General features: G+C 38.8%; 2 protein-coding genes across 3 annotated transcripts in view; one reads left to right on the forward strand and one right to left on the reverse strand.

The window, feature by feature from the left end:
• Positions 1-6261, reverse strand: part of NMT1 (N-myristoyltransferase 1) — a 54544-nt gene extending 48283 nt beyond the window's left edge. The window contains exon 1 of the mRNA XM_074261031.1: positions 6084-6261. Within this exon, the coding sequence (XP_074117132.1) occupies positions 6084-6226 (143 nt within the window). The 5' untranslated portion in view covers positions 6227-6261. The remainder of the gene's footprint in view (positions 1-6083) is intronic.
• A 133-nt stretch (positions 6262-6394) lies between these two features.
• The window catches only part of DCAKD (dephospho-CoA kinase domain containing), a 40091-nt gene continuing 29227 nt past the window's right edge, over positions 6395-17258 (forward strand). Inside the window, exon 1 of one of the 2 annotated variants that reach the window (XM_074261042.1) lies at positions 6395-6859. The gene's annotated coding sequence lies outside the window, so the exon portion shown is untranslated. The remainder of the gene's footprint in view (positions 6860-17258) is intronic. The other variant, XM_074261040.1, reaches the window with a different exon arrangement.

Here is a 17258-nt window from a genome sequence, read left to right on the forward strand (position 1 = left end):
TTTTCTGGGTGTAGCTGATTCTGTCCATCATTGATCAATTGGAATTGGATTAGCTCTTCTCTATGTTAAAGATATCCACTTCCATCAGAATACATCCTCAGACAGTATCATTGTTGAAGTGTATAATGATCACCTAGTTCTGCTCATTTCACTCAGTATAGATAGCTTTTTAAAAGGGTATAGCTGAGAAATAAAGGGAGGTATAGTACAATAGTTAATGGGAATGGTGAACTCTAGTGAGTTTTTAAGCATATCTAAAAATAACTGGGAAGAAATAAGTAGAAAAGAAGAGGTTAAAGCTGAGAGGATAATTGATAATAATAGGGGCAATCTGCTAGAAGACTTGGGAGGGAATGGGATGAAAAACAATAAGTAGAGATGTTGACCTTAATGAGAAGGGTCACCTCTTCATCTGATAGTGATGAAAGGAGATGTAAGATGAAGAAAAAGGAAGAAGATGGGGCTCAGATTGAATGGCTCATTTTTCTCAGTACATTATAAAGTGAGGCCTTCTGCTAAAGTGTGGGGGAGATGGGAAGAGTGGGACATTTGAGGAGAAAAGATATTTACAACAGTCTCTGCAAGCGGGATAATAAATCAATTAGATAAGGATAAAAAGACTGACTTACGGCCCAATAGAGGTTAGATAACATAAATTTGAGGTGAAGCCAGTTGATTAATCACATGACTACTTCTATTATGGAGCATATGAGGAGGAAAGATGGAGAGCAGCAGTTATCCAAGGTTAAAGTGTAACAAGACAATGGGGCCAATAAAAAGGTGACAAGGGATTTGAGTAGAGAGCAGTGTAGAACTGAATTTGTTAACTACAGACTTGAGTGAGATTGGGAAGAGAGGAAAGTAAAATCAGAACCCAGGTCATTACTTGAGAAAATACTAAGGGGCAAAGAAACTGGAGGTTATGAAGACAAAGAGGAGAGGGAAATCATAGGGAAGAATGATAGATTTTGAACAGGCAGAATGAGGAACATCAGTTTTTGATCTTTGAAATAGTACACTTAAGGGAAGTATCAAAATTGAGGGAATAGCCACCCTTCTATGTATAGATGAGAAGAAATGCAAGACTTCATGAGCTCTGAGGAGATTGAGAAACTATAAAGTCAGGATTAGTTTGTAATTTAAAGTAAATTAAAATAAATCACTAACAAAGGTTGGATCTTTTAACTACATACACCTTAAAGTAAAAATCGAGTTCCACTAAATAAATCAGATTTCCTTACCAAAGTCAGCCTGTAAACATTATGCTTAAAGAGTATGCTATGTATCTGCTTGAAAAGAAAGGAGTGCTATGCATCTATCTGCTTAAATCTTTTAACCCCAAGATAGCAACAGTATTTAACTTCAAAGAAGTCAGCAAAACTGTAGCAAAGCAGGGAGAACAATGTAGAGCAAATAACACTGGACCAGAGATCTGAGTTCAAGCCTAGTTCTGATACAAGCTGTACAACTATGAGGAAGTCATTTTACTTTTTCTCCTCATCTGTAAACAGGTAAAATAATATATATTACCTATACCTTAGAACTGTTGTAAGCAAAGTGCTTGGTAAACCATTGAGTGTTTATTATCAAACAAAATTACCACTTTAATGCTAAAGGATTTATGAAAAATGTAAAACATATTAAGTTACTAAGTCCTGAGCACATGGTACATTTTGGTCCTTTAAACAATGTCTCTCAGTGAAGAGATCAACTGTTAACTTAGTAAAACTAGGAAATAAAACTAGCAAGCAAGTTAGTAAAGCAATGTGAAGAATCAGCAAAACTGGTTTGCCACGAGCAGCAGCCTCCCTGAAATAGATTCTCATTTACTCCTCATTTCTTCTCAGTTTGAGTTTCTCTTCTCTTTGAAGCAGTCCTTGATTAGTTTCTTTTTAAATCTCCCCTTAATTGGGAAATAAAATTAGAAAGCTTATTTGATATCAGTAATGAGGTTTCTCTGGTTCTGCTTTGATCTGGTTTTGAAAACTGAATGCTGGAGGGGAAAAGGAAAAACAAACTGAAAAAAAATTTCCTTTTCATGAGCCTGAAGCATACATAAGCCATCAGATGGTTATAGAAAATACCACACAAGGGGCAGCTGAAGAATAAAAACAAAACTGCTTAACTAAAAGCAAATTTATATGATATGCTTCTAAAAAGACCTTTTTGTCTTGTGCTTCTCCATAGAGGATAAACTCTTGTGACTGAGAGATAGAGAAAACATTAAAATGATCCCTCTGGTAGAATAAGCTTCTCAAGGGCTGAGATAGCTCTTATTTTGTAATAACTTGTCATATGATAAGCATTCTGAATTTTGAGTTTGTAGTGGTAAAAAAAATTGGAAACTAAGAGGATTGCCATCACTTTTGGATTGGCTGAATATGTATGGTATATGCATGTGATAAAATATTACTGTACTCAAAGAAATGAAATGAAAACCTGTATAAATGTATACAAAATGAGTATAAGCAGGAGAACAATTAACTGCTCCATTGTAAAGAAAATCAACTTGGTAACTTAAGTCAAAACAATGACCAAACACAATTCCAAGGTACTCTTGCTATGTATCTCCAGAGAGAGAGCTAACAGACTGAGATTGCAGATTAAAACATTCTCTCTTCTCCCTCTCTCTAATTTTGGACATGACTAATATGTGCATTTATTTTGCATAATTACAGAATTTACTTATAATAATGGATTTTATTTTAATGTTTACCATTTCATTGGGAGAGCAAAATAATTCAAAACTGAAAATAAAATTGAATTTTAAAAAATGTTAATGAACGTGCCACTGTATAATATATATATATAAAGAGAACATGTTCCCATTTTTATGTCAGAGAAAATGTCGAATACATGTCCTCCAGTTTAACCTAACAGCTTTATCAACACTTCAATGGGAGTGATAACAAGAGAAATCACAAATAATTCTGTTTTGACATTGCACAGCACAGAGGAACTCTCCAGAAAGCCTAGAGTATATGTGCATTATACCAATCATTATGGAATTAAGGAAATAAATTGGATCTATCCTCATATTCTAAGACATCAATTATTATTTTTTCCTCTATTATGGTATAAAATGTTTTGTACCATTACTTTGGAAAGTTCTACATTAAAAAACAAACAACAGCAACAAAAACTATCACCCCTACCATAGAGTATACAGATAACCTTATCATTAATTTTAGTAAGAGATTTTGGAATTATCTACTCTAATACCCTCATCTGTCCAGAAGAAGTCCTCTTAAGACAATAAGAATGTAAATTTTATTTATTCAAATATTTAATACCTTTCTTAAGAAATAAAACACTAGAAAACTAGAAGAAAAAAATTTTCAAACAGGTTCATTTTTATACTCCATTTACTCAGAATATTTATGCTTTATTAAGAAAGAATGCAAAATTACTGTGAGATCAATCCTTAAATCATTATCTCACAATTTACTGGGAAAATCATGTGAGAACATCTACAAAAATACTTGATCATGCAATGTTTTTTTTAAATTAATAATGATAATTTCAAAGACATAATTTCCCTAAATGAATTTCAAAGTTTGTTACCATTCACTCAGTGAACAATTTATAACTCATATGTGCTATGATCAACATCAATAAAAAGGCCTAAGAGAATTTCAGGAATATCTTCTACTATTAATTTTCACTGAGCACTCTATAGAAAGTTTCTACTCCAAATAATCTGAAGATTATGAAATTGTCTTGGCACTTCAAAAATACAGAAAATTTGTATCATAAGTCTCTGGAAAAAGAAAAAAAGAAGGTGGGGGAAGTGAAATGTGATATTTTTCTCACTTTGTTCAAAGGGACTGAAAAGAGTTACAACTGTGGGATAAGGGTAGAATTGAACGTTTCTCTGGTTATACCAGAAGCAAAGAACTTTCAGATAAGAGTTGCAAGCACATTTTTAAAATCTAAGAACCAGAACTAGTTCTTCCCTTCTAAGATACAGCCTTTATTTTCCATTTATTCACATTTCTATACAAAAGTGATATTAGCTCATTTGTACCAACAGAACAAAACCAAGTACTGAATTTCACTTTTTAAAAGAGCAGCCATTTTGTTATACCGTAAATAACAAAAAGTTTTGAGGAAAGATTTTGCAAAAGGATTTTAGAAATAGAAAAAAAGATTATAGAAAACAAAACTAAAGTTATATAGACCTACAGATCAAAACTTCTTAAACTTTGGGTCACAATCCCATATGGGGGTCTCAGAACTGAATGTGGGGTCATGAAATTATGATTAATCAGTAAATATTTGATTTGCATATCAATTTTATATATTTCCAAACTGAGGTCATGTAAAAATTTCACAGGAGAAAAGGGATCAAGAGTGGGAAAAGTTTAAGAAGCCTTGTGGTATAGACAGATGACAGAAAGGAATGTATGGAAAGTTAAAACAAACTATCCAAAGGAGAAAAGAAAAAGATAAGTTCTGTCACTCCAGATATGACTCTCACTTTCAACAATTCTCATATCTAACCCTAATCTCTCCCAGGAACAACTGCAGTTTCCTTCCTGTTCTGCTTCTTTCTTTTAAGCATTTCCATTCATTTGCCAAAATGTAAGCTTTTATAACAATTAGAAATACAGAAATATGACTCTGAATTATAAAACCAAAACTCTGACGTCTTTTTCTTACATTCTGGAGGATTCTTATTGCTGGGCCAAGTGCATTACAAGAAATTATCAGCATGGTTATTATGCTCAAAACTCACACAGACTTTAGCAGCCTTTATTATCACAGTATCACATATCACTTTGCTTTTTGGCAAAGAACTTAAACTCTGAAATAGACTGAAAATGAATAGTATGGTATAGCTTGAAAGCAATGGGTTGGATGCTCTAAAGCAAAAATCTGATTCAAGAAAGCTCAAACGTCCACCTCAATTTCCTTCTTTTTAAGAATAGTACTGTATAATATAGTCTTAAGGCTAGAGAATGACGTTTAATAATTGCCGTTCTCCTCAAAATGTTGAACAAAGGGTGCAGTATTAGACTCAGAGCCAATTAGGTTCATTAAAGCACAACTCTATTCCATTCTCTTAGAATTTTGTGATTAAGAGTACTTAGGACAGTTTTGCTTTTGTCTGTGATTTTATAAATTCAACTCAACAAACATTTGAGTAAGTGTAGATTGTATCAGGCACATTAAATACAAAGACAAAAAACATACTGTGCCGGCCCTCAAGGATCTTCCATTTATTTAGGAACTCCCAACATAGACATTCCCAAAGCAGAAACAAAGCAGGAAATCAACGGTTACAATACATCTTCTAGAGCTGCCTGAGAGCACTAAATGACTTGCTAATCCTCACAAGGCTGGTAGATTTCAGAGGTACGGCTAGGGCCCAGGTTAATAGCAACCTGGGAGGCCGGCCCTCCATCTGCCTCTAACTTTGACAGATAACGGTACAAATATATTAGTATGCCTAATTACATGATACTCATGAACATTACGGACTCTTTGAAACAAGGGGCCTCATGTAACTATCACCTAGGGTTCATAAAGCCCTTCAGGAACTTAGGATCATTTGGTGGTAAAGAGTAGCAACATAAGGATACAAAATGTTATTTTACAATGTAATTATGGTTTGTAAAGCCTTGGGCTTCTTCGCTGGTAAAGGGAGAACTATTTATTGCTAGTTTATTGGAATAGGTTATTCTCCCCCCCCCCCCCCCGGAATGTCTCTCTGTGGGTTTCCGATCCTTGAAGGATGCTGTGATTGAGGTCCAAAATATTGTTCCATAAAAAATATAAACAAAAAACACCCCTTCCTCAGTTGGGCCTGTAGCACACAGAGATACTATATCAGAGAACTTCTATATAATAGGAGTATTGAATGTCTCAGGCCCTGATTGCATAGTCCCCACCCCTGGTAATTGACAAAGAAAGTAGCCAATCACCAGTAAGAATCCTATTGCTTTAGCAAATGAGAATACGAAGGTGGGGTTAGGCTAGGCTCCGGGCTGTTCCCCACCACCCCCCACCACCACCACCACCTCCCGAAACCCAGGTTGTGAGGAGATGGATTAGGAAGTGGACTCGGAGGAACTCGTTACCCCCGGTTGTAGCTGTTCTCCTCCTCGTTCTCACAGTCGCTGCAGTGCTCATGGCCATTCCCGTTTCCTTCCATCAGCTGCGGCGCTGGAGGTGGCGGCGGCGGCGGCGGAGACTTCACTGCTGTCTCACTCTCATCCGCCATCTTGAGTTGGGAGAGCCGGGCTCCGCGCCCCGCTACATGAGGAACTGCTATTGGACGAGGAGGAACCAGCGATGTTTTCTGGGCTTTGTAGTCTTTAAGGGAGGGAACGAACGAGTAAAAGGGGAGGGCTCATTTTCTGAGAAGTGATCAGAACGTACTACGCTACCCAGAAATCACGAGGTCAAGGGGCGGATCATAGCTAAGAGGAAAGTCTTCTTGGAGGAGGGACAGTCTCTGGAGGTCTTCGAGATTCGGGTGCCTTTTGAGGAAACAAGGGCCTCAAAGATGGGGGAGGGTAGCCCCTTAAGAGTACAGGCTGCCCCGTGGGATAATGGGAGTTGTAGTTCAGTGCTTACCTAGGACACCTCACATGGACTTTTCCAAGACCCGAGGTTTGACCTCAATGTACCCTTGGCCAACTCAAGGCCCTAAGCACGCAGTTTATTTGCTGCCGTTAATAACCGTTACTGTTCTGGGATAAGGGAGAGAGGCCTGAGGGTGCGGACAGGAGGGGAATTCTCCAAGGCTGGAGGGTTTCTTGGGAGAAGAGGACTAACTTGGGGGGATAGAGAGGAATGGGGAGAGATTGTCTCTGCCCATAGATAAAGGCTCAGATGGCCCTCCAGTCAAAAGGTGAGAGCCCCTCTTCCCCTTCCCTTTCCACTGCACTGGGTCCCTGGGAACGGTGGAGCAATGTAGATCCCAAAGCCTGCTAAAACCCGTCAGTGAACAATTCTGGAAGCACCAGCTGTACTTATGGAGGTTAAACCGGTTTCCCGCTATTCTCTGGACGTGGTCCGTTCGGCTTCTTTGCCTCTGGAGGCTTGGGAGTTGGTTTCAGAAGTTGAGTCTGTGACTCGGTCACGGAGTCAGTCACTTAGCATTTAATAAGCGCTCACAGTGCGTGCCAAGTGGGAGGACACAAAGAAAGGTAAAAGCCCGATCCTGCCCTGGAGGAGCTCTCCGGCTAATGGGCAAACCGCAAATGTACAAACGAGCTCTGTACAGAATGAATCTCTCCTCCTCAGCCCAGGCAAGGAGGGGAAGGCTCCTTTCTGGCCTCGCCTGACCGATGCCAGGATGAATGGGGAGTGGCCAGCCTTTTATCTGAATTGTATCCTTTTTAATCTTAAGAAAAGTTTTTATTGCATTTTTTTCATCGTTTACTTCATGTGGAGTAATGGATAGAGCCCTGAGCCTGAAGTCATTACTGTGTTCAAATTCCGTCTCTAACCCATAATACCTGTGTGACTCTAACTAGTCACTTATCCTGTCTGCTTCCGTTTCAGCTCCGTAAATGGGCATAGTTACTTCCCAAAGTTGAGATGAACTGAGATATTTGTAAAGCAGATACAAAGTAGGTGCTTAACAAGTGCTTGCCCCCTTCCTTTAAAACATCATCCTGCAAAATATAATTCCGCATACAGAGTAGAACAGAAAAAGACAAATCCATAGGAAACTAATAAATACAACTTATTTGAAAATATATATGTATAAAATTAACACATTATCTTCCTGTTAAATGATGAGGTTAGTGGCAGGTTCAAGGTTCAAAGAACCAAATGAAGAGGCTTGGCTCCCCTAATTTCCCTTGATATTCCACGCATTGGTAAGGAGTTTTGGGAACCCCCCCCTTATGGCGGCACAGAGATCCTTTGTAAAGGAATTTACAAACCCTAAAAGCTAGATCTATACAAAAAAGTTTATTATTGGTATAGGGAAATCAGTCTTTGCCATGCATGAATAGAAAGACTGAATTCCTTAGTGGCAAAGTCTCAACAGAGAGATAATAAAGTTTTGTTAGAGAAATAGGTGAGGATAAAGAGAGAGTAAGATTGAAAGAGAATATCGTCCCAGCAAGCAGAGTCTTGCTATGCCAGGAAGAGAGATTCCTTGGCATATTAGGTCCTCTGCAAGGAGAGGGTTTAAGATTGGCTCTTTTATAATAGAAGCTTTTAGCTATAAGCTGAGGCAGTTCTTGATAGGGCTGGGTACAGCTTGAGCTGAATTTGAATAGAATTGAATGAGTCTCTTTAATTCAATTTAATCAGTAGAGAGTGCTATTAATGGGCATGGTTCACCATCTCTCAGGATCTTCTACAGAGGCCAGGATTCAAGGAGAAACTGTCCTTCAAGGAGTTTGAGAGTTTTGGGGTTCCCTTCATGCTCATTTGTTTTTTTTTGGGTTTTTTTAACTTTTTAATTAATTTTTATAATTATAACATTTTCTTTGACAGTACATATGCATAGGTAATTTTTTACAACATTATCCCTTGTACTCCCTTCTGTTCCGAGTTTTTCCCCTCCTTCCCTCCACCCCCTCCCCTAGATGGCAGGTATTCCCATACATATTAAATATCTTATAGTATATCCTAGGTACAATATATATGTGCAGAACCGAATTTTTTGTTGTTGTTGTTGTTGCAAAGGAAGAATTTTATTCGGAAGCTAAAAATAATCTGGGAAAAAAAACAAAACAAAACAATGCTCACAGTTTATACTCATTTCCCAGTGTTCCTTTTCTGGATGTAGCTGATTCTGTCCATCATTGATCAATTGGAATTGGATTAGCTCTTCTCTATGTTGAAGATATCCACTTCCATCAGAATACATCCTCATACAGTATCATTGTCCTTCCTGCTCATTTGTAAAAGAAGCTGAAAGGAAGTGGCTAACCACCCCCAAATCTCAGCCCAGAAAACTTTTTTGGGGTCATGAATGTGTGTCAGGCTTTACTACCAAAACAAAAAATCCACAATGAAAACCAAAATAAGGTAGAAGATTTTGAATCTCTTAATTACTTAATTACAGGCACCTCTAGGGCATAGGCTACATTCAAGCCTTTGTCCCAAGCCTCTCGATTGAAGTTCTTTGAGGAGTTTGAGAGGGAAAAAGACTAATTGTCCTAAAGATATGTACTGGTGCCCTGACCCTACCAGAGGCGCTGGGTAGGTCTGCCACTCTCTATCAAGGGAGGGGAATGGTGTAGAGGGTGAAGAAAAGTCTGGGTATAGGGACCTGGAACCAAATGCAGAGATACCACACTTTTAGAGGAGCACAATAGCTAAAGAGCCTAATCCATTGAAACAGTGTGAAAGCCTAGCTGAATAGAGTTCATAATAAAGTGTGACTCTGGGTAAGTCACTTAACCTCTGTCTCATTGCCAAATGGGTATAATAGCACCTACCTCCCAGGGTTGTCCTGAAGATCAAAATGAATGTTTAGCAAATATTGTCAGACATCTAATAAGTTGTTTGTTTTTTTGTTAGTCATCGTTCTGGAAGAGGACCAAAATGATATCACTGTGTTTAGAGTCTAGTTATAGTGCATCCAACTGTGGCTGATCAGACCAACATGAGCTTGGAATGCTCTATTGCAGGTGGTTACAAATAAGTCCCTATGAACATCTGAGTTCTCTAATTTTGTACATCTTGAGGTTTTTTTGGGTTTCTGCTTTGCTCAAAGAACACAGTACCTTCCCTGATGAGGGCATGACAGGCTGGGTGGTTCTATATCAGTATCTCCCATGTCACACAATTGATTCTAAAGTTCTTAAGAGACACCTTGAGAGTGTTCTTGTATTGATTTTTCTGATCACCTTGTGAGTGCTTGCCCTGTGTGATTTTTTTTTTTTTGGCAAGTGAATATTTGGCATTGGAACAATGTGGCCAACCCCATAGAGTTGTGCTCTCTGCAGTAGAATTAGAATGCTTGGCAGTTTAGTTCAAGAAATGACCTCAGAGTCTAGCATTTTATCCTATCAGGTGATCTTCAGAATCTTCCTAAGACAATTCAAATGAAAGCCATGTAGTTTCCTGGCATGGTGCTTGATATACTGTCCGGGTTTTACAGGTATGCAACAAGAAGATTATTAGCACAAGGGCTCCATAGACCTTCAGTTTGGTACTCAAATACCTCTCACACTTTCCTTCAGAGCCTCCCAAATACTGAGCTGGCTCTAGCAATGCCTGTGTCAAAGTCATTATCAAAGTGGATATTCCAAGTAAGAGAATGTATAAGAGCTGACTTTGCAAGGTCCTACAAATTACCTAAGGGTAATGGAAATCAGTTAAAAGGGAAACATTTAAACTAGTTTAAAAAACAAAAACAAAACCAGCTATTATCACTCCAGAGCCTCCCTGACTTTTCTTTGCACTTTAAGTTGTTATACAAAACAACTTGTGTAACTGCTTCTTGAGGCTGTGGCTCCCTGAAGTAAACCTCCCTATTGAAATGTATTTTAACCCAGTTCCTCTTGGGTCCTCCAGTACTTAGTTGCTTCTCCTTGATCTTGAATTGCTATTTTCTTGCTTCCATTCATGAAACTTTTTTTTTTTTTTTTTTTGCTACCATGATAGTCTTTATTTCAGGTGGACATATCTGACACTATCATTATTAAATTTTAGTAGATGCCTACTATCTATCAAGTTGGGAGGGAGTAGTGTGTTATTTAGGAAAAAAAACAAAACAGCCCCTATCTTCAAAGAGCTTACAATTTATTTGGGGGAAACAATACCCAAAAAGTTTGAAGGGGTTGATGGTACTTCATAATGATGAGGAGTAAATGATGAGGTGTAAATTGTGGTCTAAACCGAGATGGGTCAGTTCCTTTCTCTCTCTTCTTCCTTCCCCAAAGTAACCAATGGCGGGTTCGGCAGCCAGTGGGCAAAATGGCTGCATGGTACAAGGCCATTTGCAAAAAGAAGATCCCCGAGTTCTCTCTTTTATGCAGTGATGTAAATAAGATAAGGACTCTCTTGTTATCTTTTGGGGACAGACAGAAGTCTCTTCGCAAAAAGGAATTTCCTGATGCCATTTGGTCTATCTGAGCAGATTAGAATGGGGGCTGTAAAACCCTGGCCATCTCAGATAGCCCAAACTAGTTTGACCAGATCTTGTATCAAAGGTCCAAGTCCCAAAAGAAGTTGGAGATCAAACAAGGAATATCAAGGGGCTACCGCCCTTAACAATAACACTACTCTTCCAAATAGTGGCATCTAAGCTGGTAATTAGGTGGAATACCAAACTAATGGGATTTTGCAGGATAATGAAGTTTTCCCAATAATGGAACATGTGTGGAAAAGTCAGAAAATTGTGAGATTTGGATGGAGATTTAGTTTCCACAGAGTTGTGAAAATTAAATTGGAGAAACTTAAATTAGAAAATTGAAATTTAAGAAATGGGAGGCTGGGACCCACAGGGGCATCAAAGAATGTAATCAGGGATAGAGGTTTTAGATTTGAACAGGAACCCTCTAGACTTTGCCCCTTCTGATTACCTTCCCCCATAAGTATGTAAGCTCTTTCTGGACAGAAACTGGCTATATCATGAAGAGTGGAGATTCTCATTCTGTAATTTCCGTTATATCCAATTAACAGGGAATCAAGAGAGGGACTTGTGCTTCAGGATAGGAAATAAAAATACTGCCTTTGAAGTTTCAAAAGTGAGCCTCATTCTGACAAAATGTAAAATAAAATCTTTCCTGCATTCCTCAGTTCTTGGTAAGATATGTTGTTTTTTATCATCCCAAACGTAGTACAGCCAGGTGAAAAATGAGGGGATGTTCTAAAGTGATTAAATTTCTTGAGACCGTCTGGAGAGAGAAAAGATAGTGAATCTTTGCGTATTATTATGAATTGTCTTGGCCACATGTGTACCCTACATATGTCCTCAAAAGTCTAGCTTCACTCTTCTTCCCTGAATGTGTTCATGATAATTGGAAGAAATGCTTTTGTAACTACTAATATTGCTATGTCATTTGAATTTTTTGCTAAAAAAGTCAAATCTACTGATGGAATAAAGGGAGTAAAGAAACACATATGAGAATGTTTCTAGTATTTAGGAGAATAGTTATCCAAAGGGTTATCCATAATGATTGGAATGAACCCTGAAATTAGATTCAGGGTCTCAGACTCCAAAAAGTCTGGGGGAAAAAGTATATTTTCCCAGACAAGCCTTTTCTAAGTTAAGCAGTGTCATTCAATTGAAGATCTTGGTCAAATCTCCCTCCATTGACTTTTTGGGGGTGGTCTGGATCCTCTTCAGGAAATTCCAGGTTCTGGGAAAAAGCCTTCAAAATGATTTTATTCAGTTGGAGATTTGGGCCTGATATCCTATTGAGTGCCTTGAAATTCCAAGATAAGTACTCTCTTTTCAATTGGAAATCTAGGCCTGGGGGGCATTGTCAACATTGAAAGAATCTCATTCAATAGAAGCCCAAGCCCCAGACCACCAATAAAAGACAATTTTGACCAAATCTCTGCAGAAGTCCAAAGTAGCTTTATGCTTTGCCAAGGGCCCTCTCTTCTTGGCACAGCTGCCTGCCAGGACTCTTGCTTACTGTGAAGATACCCTCTTCTCAGTGTCCCTAATGGGACCTTTTGCCACTAAGGAGTCTGTCTTCCTAGCAAAGATGGCTTCTCAGTGCCAATAAAAATCCCTTTTTCCATTTTTGGGTTCATGAATTCTTTCATGTTAGACCTGTGCATTGACCAGAGGGGATTCTCACACTTGAATTCTCTACCCCTAGAACTGCATCATTAAATTCCAGTGATAGTAACAACTACTCCTCTAGGGACCAAACCTGGTGGAGATTTAGATTTAGGGAACCAAAATGAAATTAAGGTTTGTAGTGGAGAGGGAGTTAAATGATAAGGTCTAGTGGCAGGTTTGAGGTTCAGGAAACCAATGGAGAGGTTTGGCACCCCTGCAACTCCTTGGGATTCGGCACAAGAGTAGGGAGTTTTGGGGACTCCTTTCTGGTGGTGCAGAAGTTCTCTGTAAAGGAATTTACAGACGCGAAAACCTAGATAAGAGGTTTATTATGGGGATTGGAAGCATAAACTCTGGTTAGGGAAATAGGTGAGGATAAAGAGAGGATGGCACTGGAAAAGAATATTATTCCAGTGGGCAGTTCTATGGAAAATGGAGTTTTGCACTGAGAATGCAGTTCTCAGGGGGCAGAAAGTACTGGTAGCTGAGTAAGCCATTGAGGTCCATCTGCAAAGACCTTAGTCTCATTATATTGCTGGGGGTTGGGAAACCCAAGCAGATCATCAGAATGAGGGCTGGGACAACTAGAGCAGATCAGAACCCATGGGGGCTGGGAGAGCCCAAGTTGGTTCAGATCCAGTGGGATCTGGGATAACCCAGATCTCCTATTGGAATTCAAAGGGGTGCTTTTGACCAGGATTTGTAAATCAAAGGCCCTGGCTTCCTGGACAGATATGTCTCAGCCAGGAGAGGCTGGGAATCTGAAAGGAATTGAAAGGAAAAATCCTTAAAGGATTTGCCTCAGGGAGGGGATTCCACCCCAAGAACAGACAGTTTAATCTTTGTTATTTGGGCAGGGGTGGCTCAGCCCCAAAACCCATTGAATTCAAATTCTAACCCTGGGTGAAATCCAGCCAGGAGTCAACCTGGGACTTCACCCACAAGCCCCCTTCAGATTGTAACCAAAGCCCCCTATTATAAAAGAACCAGACTGGAGCCCTCTCTTTTGCAGAGGTCCCAAACATGGCAGTCTTATGCCTGGCACCAAGGATCTCTGCCCACTGGAACACTGGTTCCGGTGCCCTCTTATCTCTACCTTCAACTTTACTAACTAGACTTTAACTTTACTTCCAACCCCATAATAAACCTCTTTTATCAACCTAGGTTTTCAAGTCTGTAAATTCCTTTACAGGGGACTCTTGCACCGCCACTAGACCTCATTTAACTCTCTATCCTTGCGCCAAATTCAAAGGGGTTGCAGGGGAGCTCTATTTGACTCCCTGTAACCTGAACCTGCCACTAGACCTCAATTAAACCCTAATTCATTTAGGTACTCCAATTCTAGATCTTATCAGAATCACAGGTCAATCTGAAAGGAATCACAAATCAGTAGTTTCTTAAAGGGACCACAACCCGCTTCATTCCTTCCTCAAGCAATTAAAACTTAAATTCATTTAAGGGAAAAAGGACTTGGGTCTCTTAATGAGGCAGAATTGAAGGAGATTTTCTCCTTCAAAGATTTTCAGAGTTTTTGAGGTGGTCTCTTCATTGGTATGAGTTGAGCAGTTGTGCCATGACTGGAATATTATGCTATTAACACACATTCTAAACTCTGGAAAGTCACAAGTATGTCCTGAATGTTGAGTCTTGGGTAACTAGGAGGGGCAGCAGAGAAAGCCTGAAGTATGGATAGAATTATAATACTCCCTGAGACAAGCAGGAAGAGTACTGATGGGATCATCCCAGTCTTAAATTAGCCTTTTGTTTTCAAGTAGATGAAGGGTGAGGATAATCTAACTGCTATGGGGTTTCCCTGGCCAGGTGTGTTGGTGTGTCTAAGTCTCAGTCTGCCAGTGAGGTTTTTGACAAAAATAGATTGATTTCATTGAGAAACTCTTTCCCTCAGTGGGCTGCTTCCTGATTAGGAAGACAGCGGTTTGGAGTACAGAGTCTTGTTTTTTATTTAGGTTTCTATGGTTTGGTGGTAGGAAGCAATTAGGGACTAATTTCTAAATAAGGGTGGTGATTGTTTCCCAGACCAAAGTGATTCCCAGATCAACTGGAAGTGGGAGTTTTCCCAGAGCTGAGAGATTCAGGTGGGTGAAGATCATTTTTAGGAATTTCCCCAGGCCAGGTGGCCCACCCTTCATAAAGCTCAAGGGGACACAGAGTCCTATTACATCACTTTCTTTATAGTCCCACTCTAAGTGGGTCTTCAGAAATACCATCTTACTGTATCCAATCAGAAAATCAAGTTATGATGTCAACCTCTCCTCCCCTCATTATATTTCCCCTATAAAACATCTTTCCATTGTATAGATCTTTGCTAAATCCCTTTTAGGAGTAGTCTGCCATACACACCTGTCAGATTGGCTAAGATGACAGGAACAAATAATGACAAATGTTGGAGGGGATGTGGGGAAATTGGGACACTAATACATTGCTGGTGGAGTTGCGAAAGAATCCAGCCATTCTGGAGAGCAATCTGGAATTATGCCCAAAAAGTTATCAAACTGTGCATACCCTTTGACCCAGCAGCGCTACTACTGGGATTATATCCCAAAGAAATACTAAAGAGCGGAAAGAAACATATATGTGCCAAAATGTTTGTGGCAGCTCTTTTTGTTGTAGCTAGAAACTGGAAGATGAATGGATGTCCATCAGTTGGAGAATGGTTGGGTAAATTGTGGTATATGAAGGTTATGGAATATTATTGCTCGGTAAGAAATGACCAGCAGGAGGAATATAGAGAGGCCTGGAGAGACTTAAATCAACTGATGCTGAGTGAAATGAGCAGAACCAGAAGATCACTGTACACTTCAACAACAATACTGTATGAGGATGTATTCTGATGGAAGTGCAAATCTTCAACATAAAGAAGATCCAACTCACTTCCAGTTGATCAATGATGGACAGAGGTAGCTACACCCAGAGAAGAAACACTGGGAGGGGAATGTAAATTGTTAGCACTAATATCTGTCTGCCCAGGTTGCATGTACCTTCGGATTCTAATGTTTATTGTGCAACAAGAAAATGATATTCACACACATGTATTGTACCTAGACTATATTGTAACACATGTAAAATGTATGGTATTGCCTGTCGTTGGGGGGAGTGGAATAGAGGGAGGGGGGGTAATTTGGAAAAATGAATACAAGGGGATAATATTATAAAATATATATATATATATATATATATATATATATATATATAATTAAAAAAAATAAAATAAAAAAAAAATAAATTTAAAAAAAAAAAAAAAAAAAAAAAAAGGAGTAGTCTGCCAGTCGGTGGCTTACTCCCACCTCATGATGATGTGATCTATGGTGTGGGGATTGTCACCAAATGATGACAGTTGGGGTTCAGTTATGTGAAGAATTCACAATGGCCATTCTCTTTGGCAAAAAGTAGATTTATTAAGGGGAAAAGATTAGACAAAGTGAAGGGATACAATAACACCAGAATGGTAAATATGAAATGGAGTGGAAGAACAAATTGTAATAGCCGGAGAAACTGAGGCAAGATAGAGATTAGAGAGGTTTTGTTTTTTTTTGAGGCTGGAGTTAAGTGACTTGCCCAGGGTCACACAGCTAGGAAGTGGTTAAATGGTGACCAGATTTGAACTCCAGTCCTCCTGAATTCAGGGCTGGTGCTCTATCCACTGCGCCACCTAACTGCCCCTTAGAGAGTTTTTAATAATTTATTTGAATGGGAGAGATTGTGCTGGGGGCATGTTGCCCTTAGGACTGATGTCCAAGCATCCAGCAGCTAATGTGTGCTTCCCATGAAGTATATATTCACACATGGCAATGTTAATTTATGTTTCCTAAGTCAATTTGTGGTACACGCAAAAAAAGTTTCTGTTTGAGTTTAAATTCACTGTTATAGACCACTATAACAAAAAACTTATTATTAACAAGAGTACTTTGTTAAAGCACTAGCTCCATGAATAAATTTCCCCTAGTTTCCATATGGAAATATATCTGGTCAATTGATATCTGTCTGGTCAACTGGGGGTAGTGACTTGAATTTTTACTTTTTAATGATATAGGAAAGGCTAAACTGTATTTTTATATTTATGGCAGTAGCACATCTGCTAAGTCTGAGGTACTCTGTATTATTCCTGGGATGTTTTTTAAATGTCACAGGTGAATGGAAAACTGAGTCAACTTCTTGAGCCCTAGGCCCCTAAACCAATTTAGCTTTGGGGATAGTTTGCCATTGGGAAAATTTTTAGTGAGTTAGATGGCTTTCTACCCAAAACATAAAGACTTTCCTTGTTGGAATAGGTGGAAGAGAACAGTTTCTTTCTTTCTTTCTTTTTTTTTTCATGGTTTGTTTTTTACACTAGTAGTTAATTTTCCAAATACATGTAAAGATAGTTTTTAATATTGATTTTGTAAGACTTTGAGTTTCAATTTTTTCTCCCTTACTCCCTCATCCCTAAGATAACAAGCAATCTGGTATAGGTTCAAAATGTGTAATCCTTTTAAACATATTGAAACATTTGTCATGTTATACAAGAAAAATCAGACCAAAA

Source organism: Sminthopsis crassicaudata, chromosome 4, assembly GCF_048593235.1.
Source record: "Sminthopsis crassicaudata isolate SCR6 chromosome 4, ASM4859323v1, whole genome shotgun sequence".
Taxonomy (NCBI): Eukaryota; Metazoa; Chordata; class Mammalia; order Dasyuromorphia; family Dasyuridae; genus Sminthopsis; species Sminthopsis crassicaudata.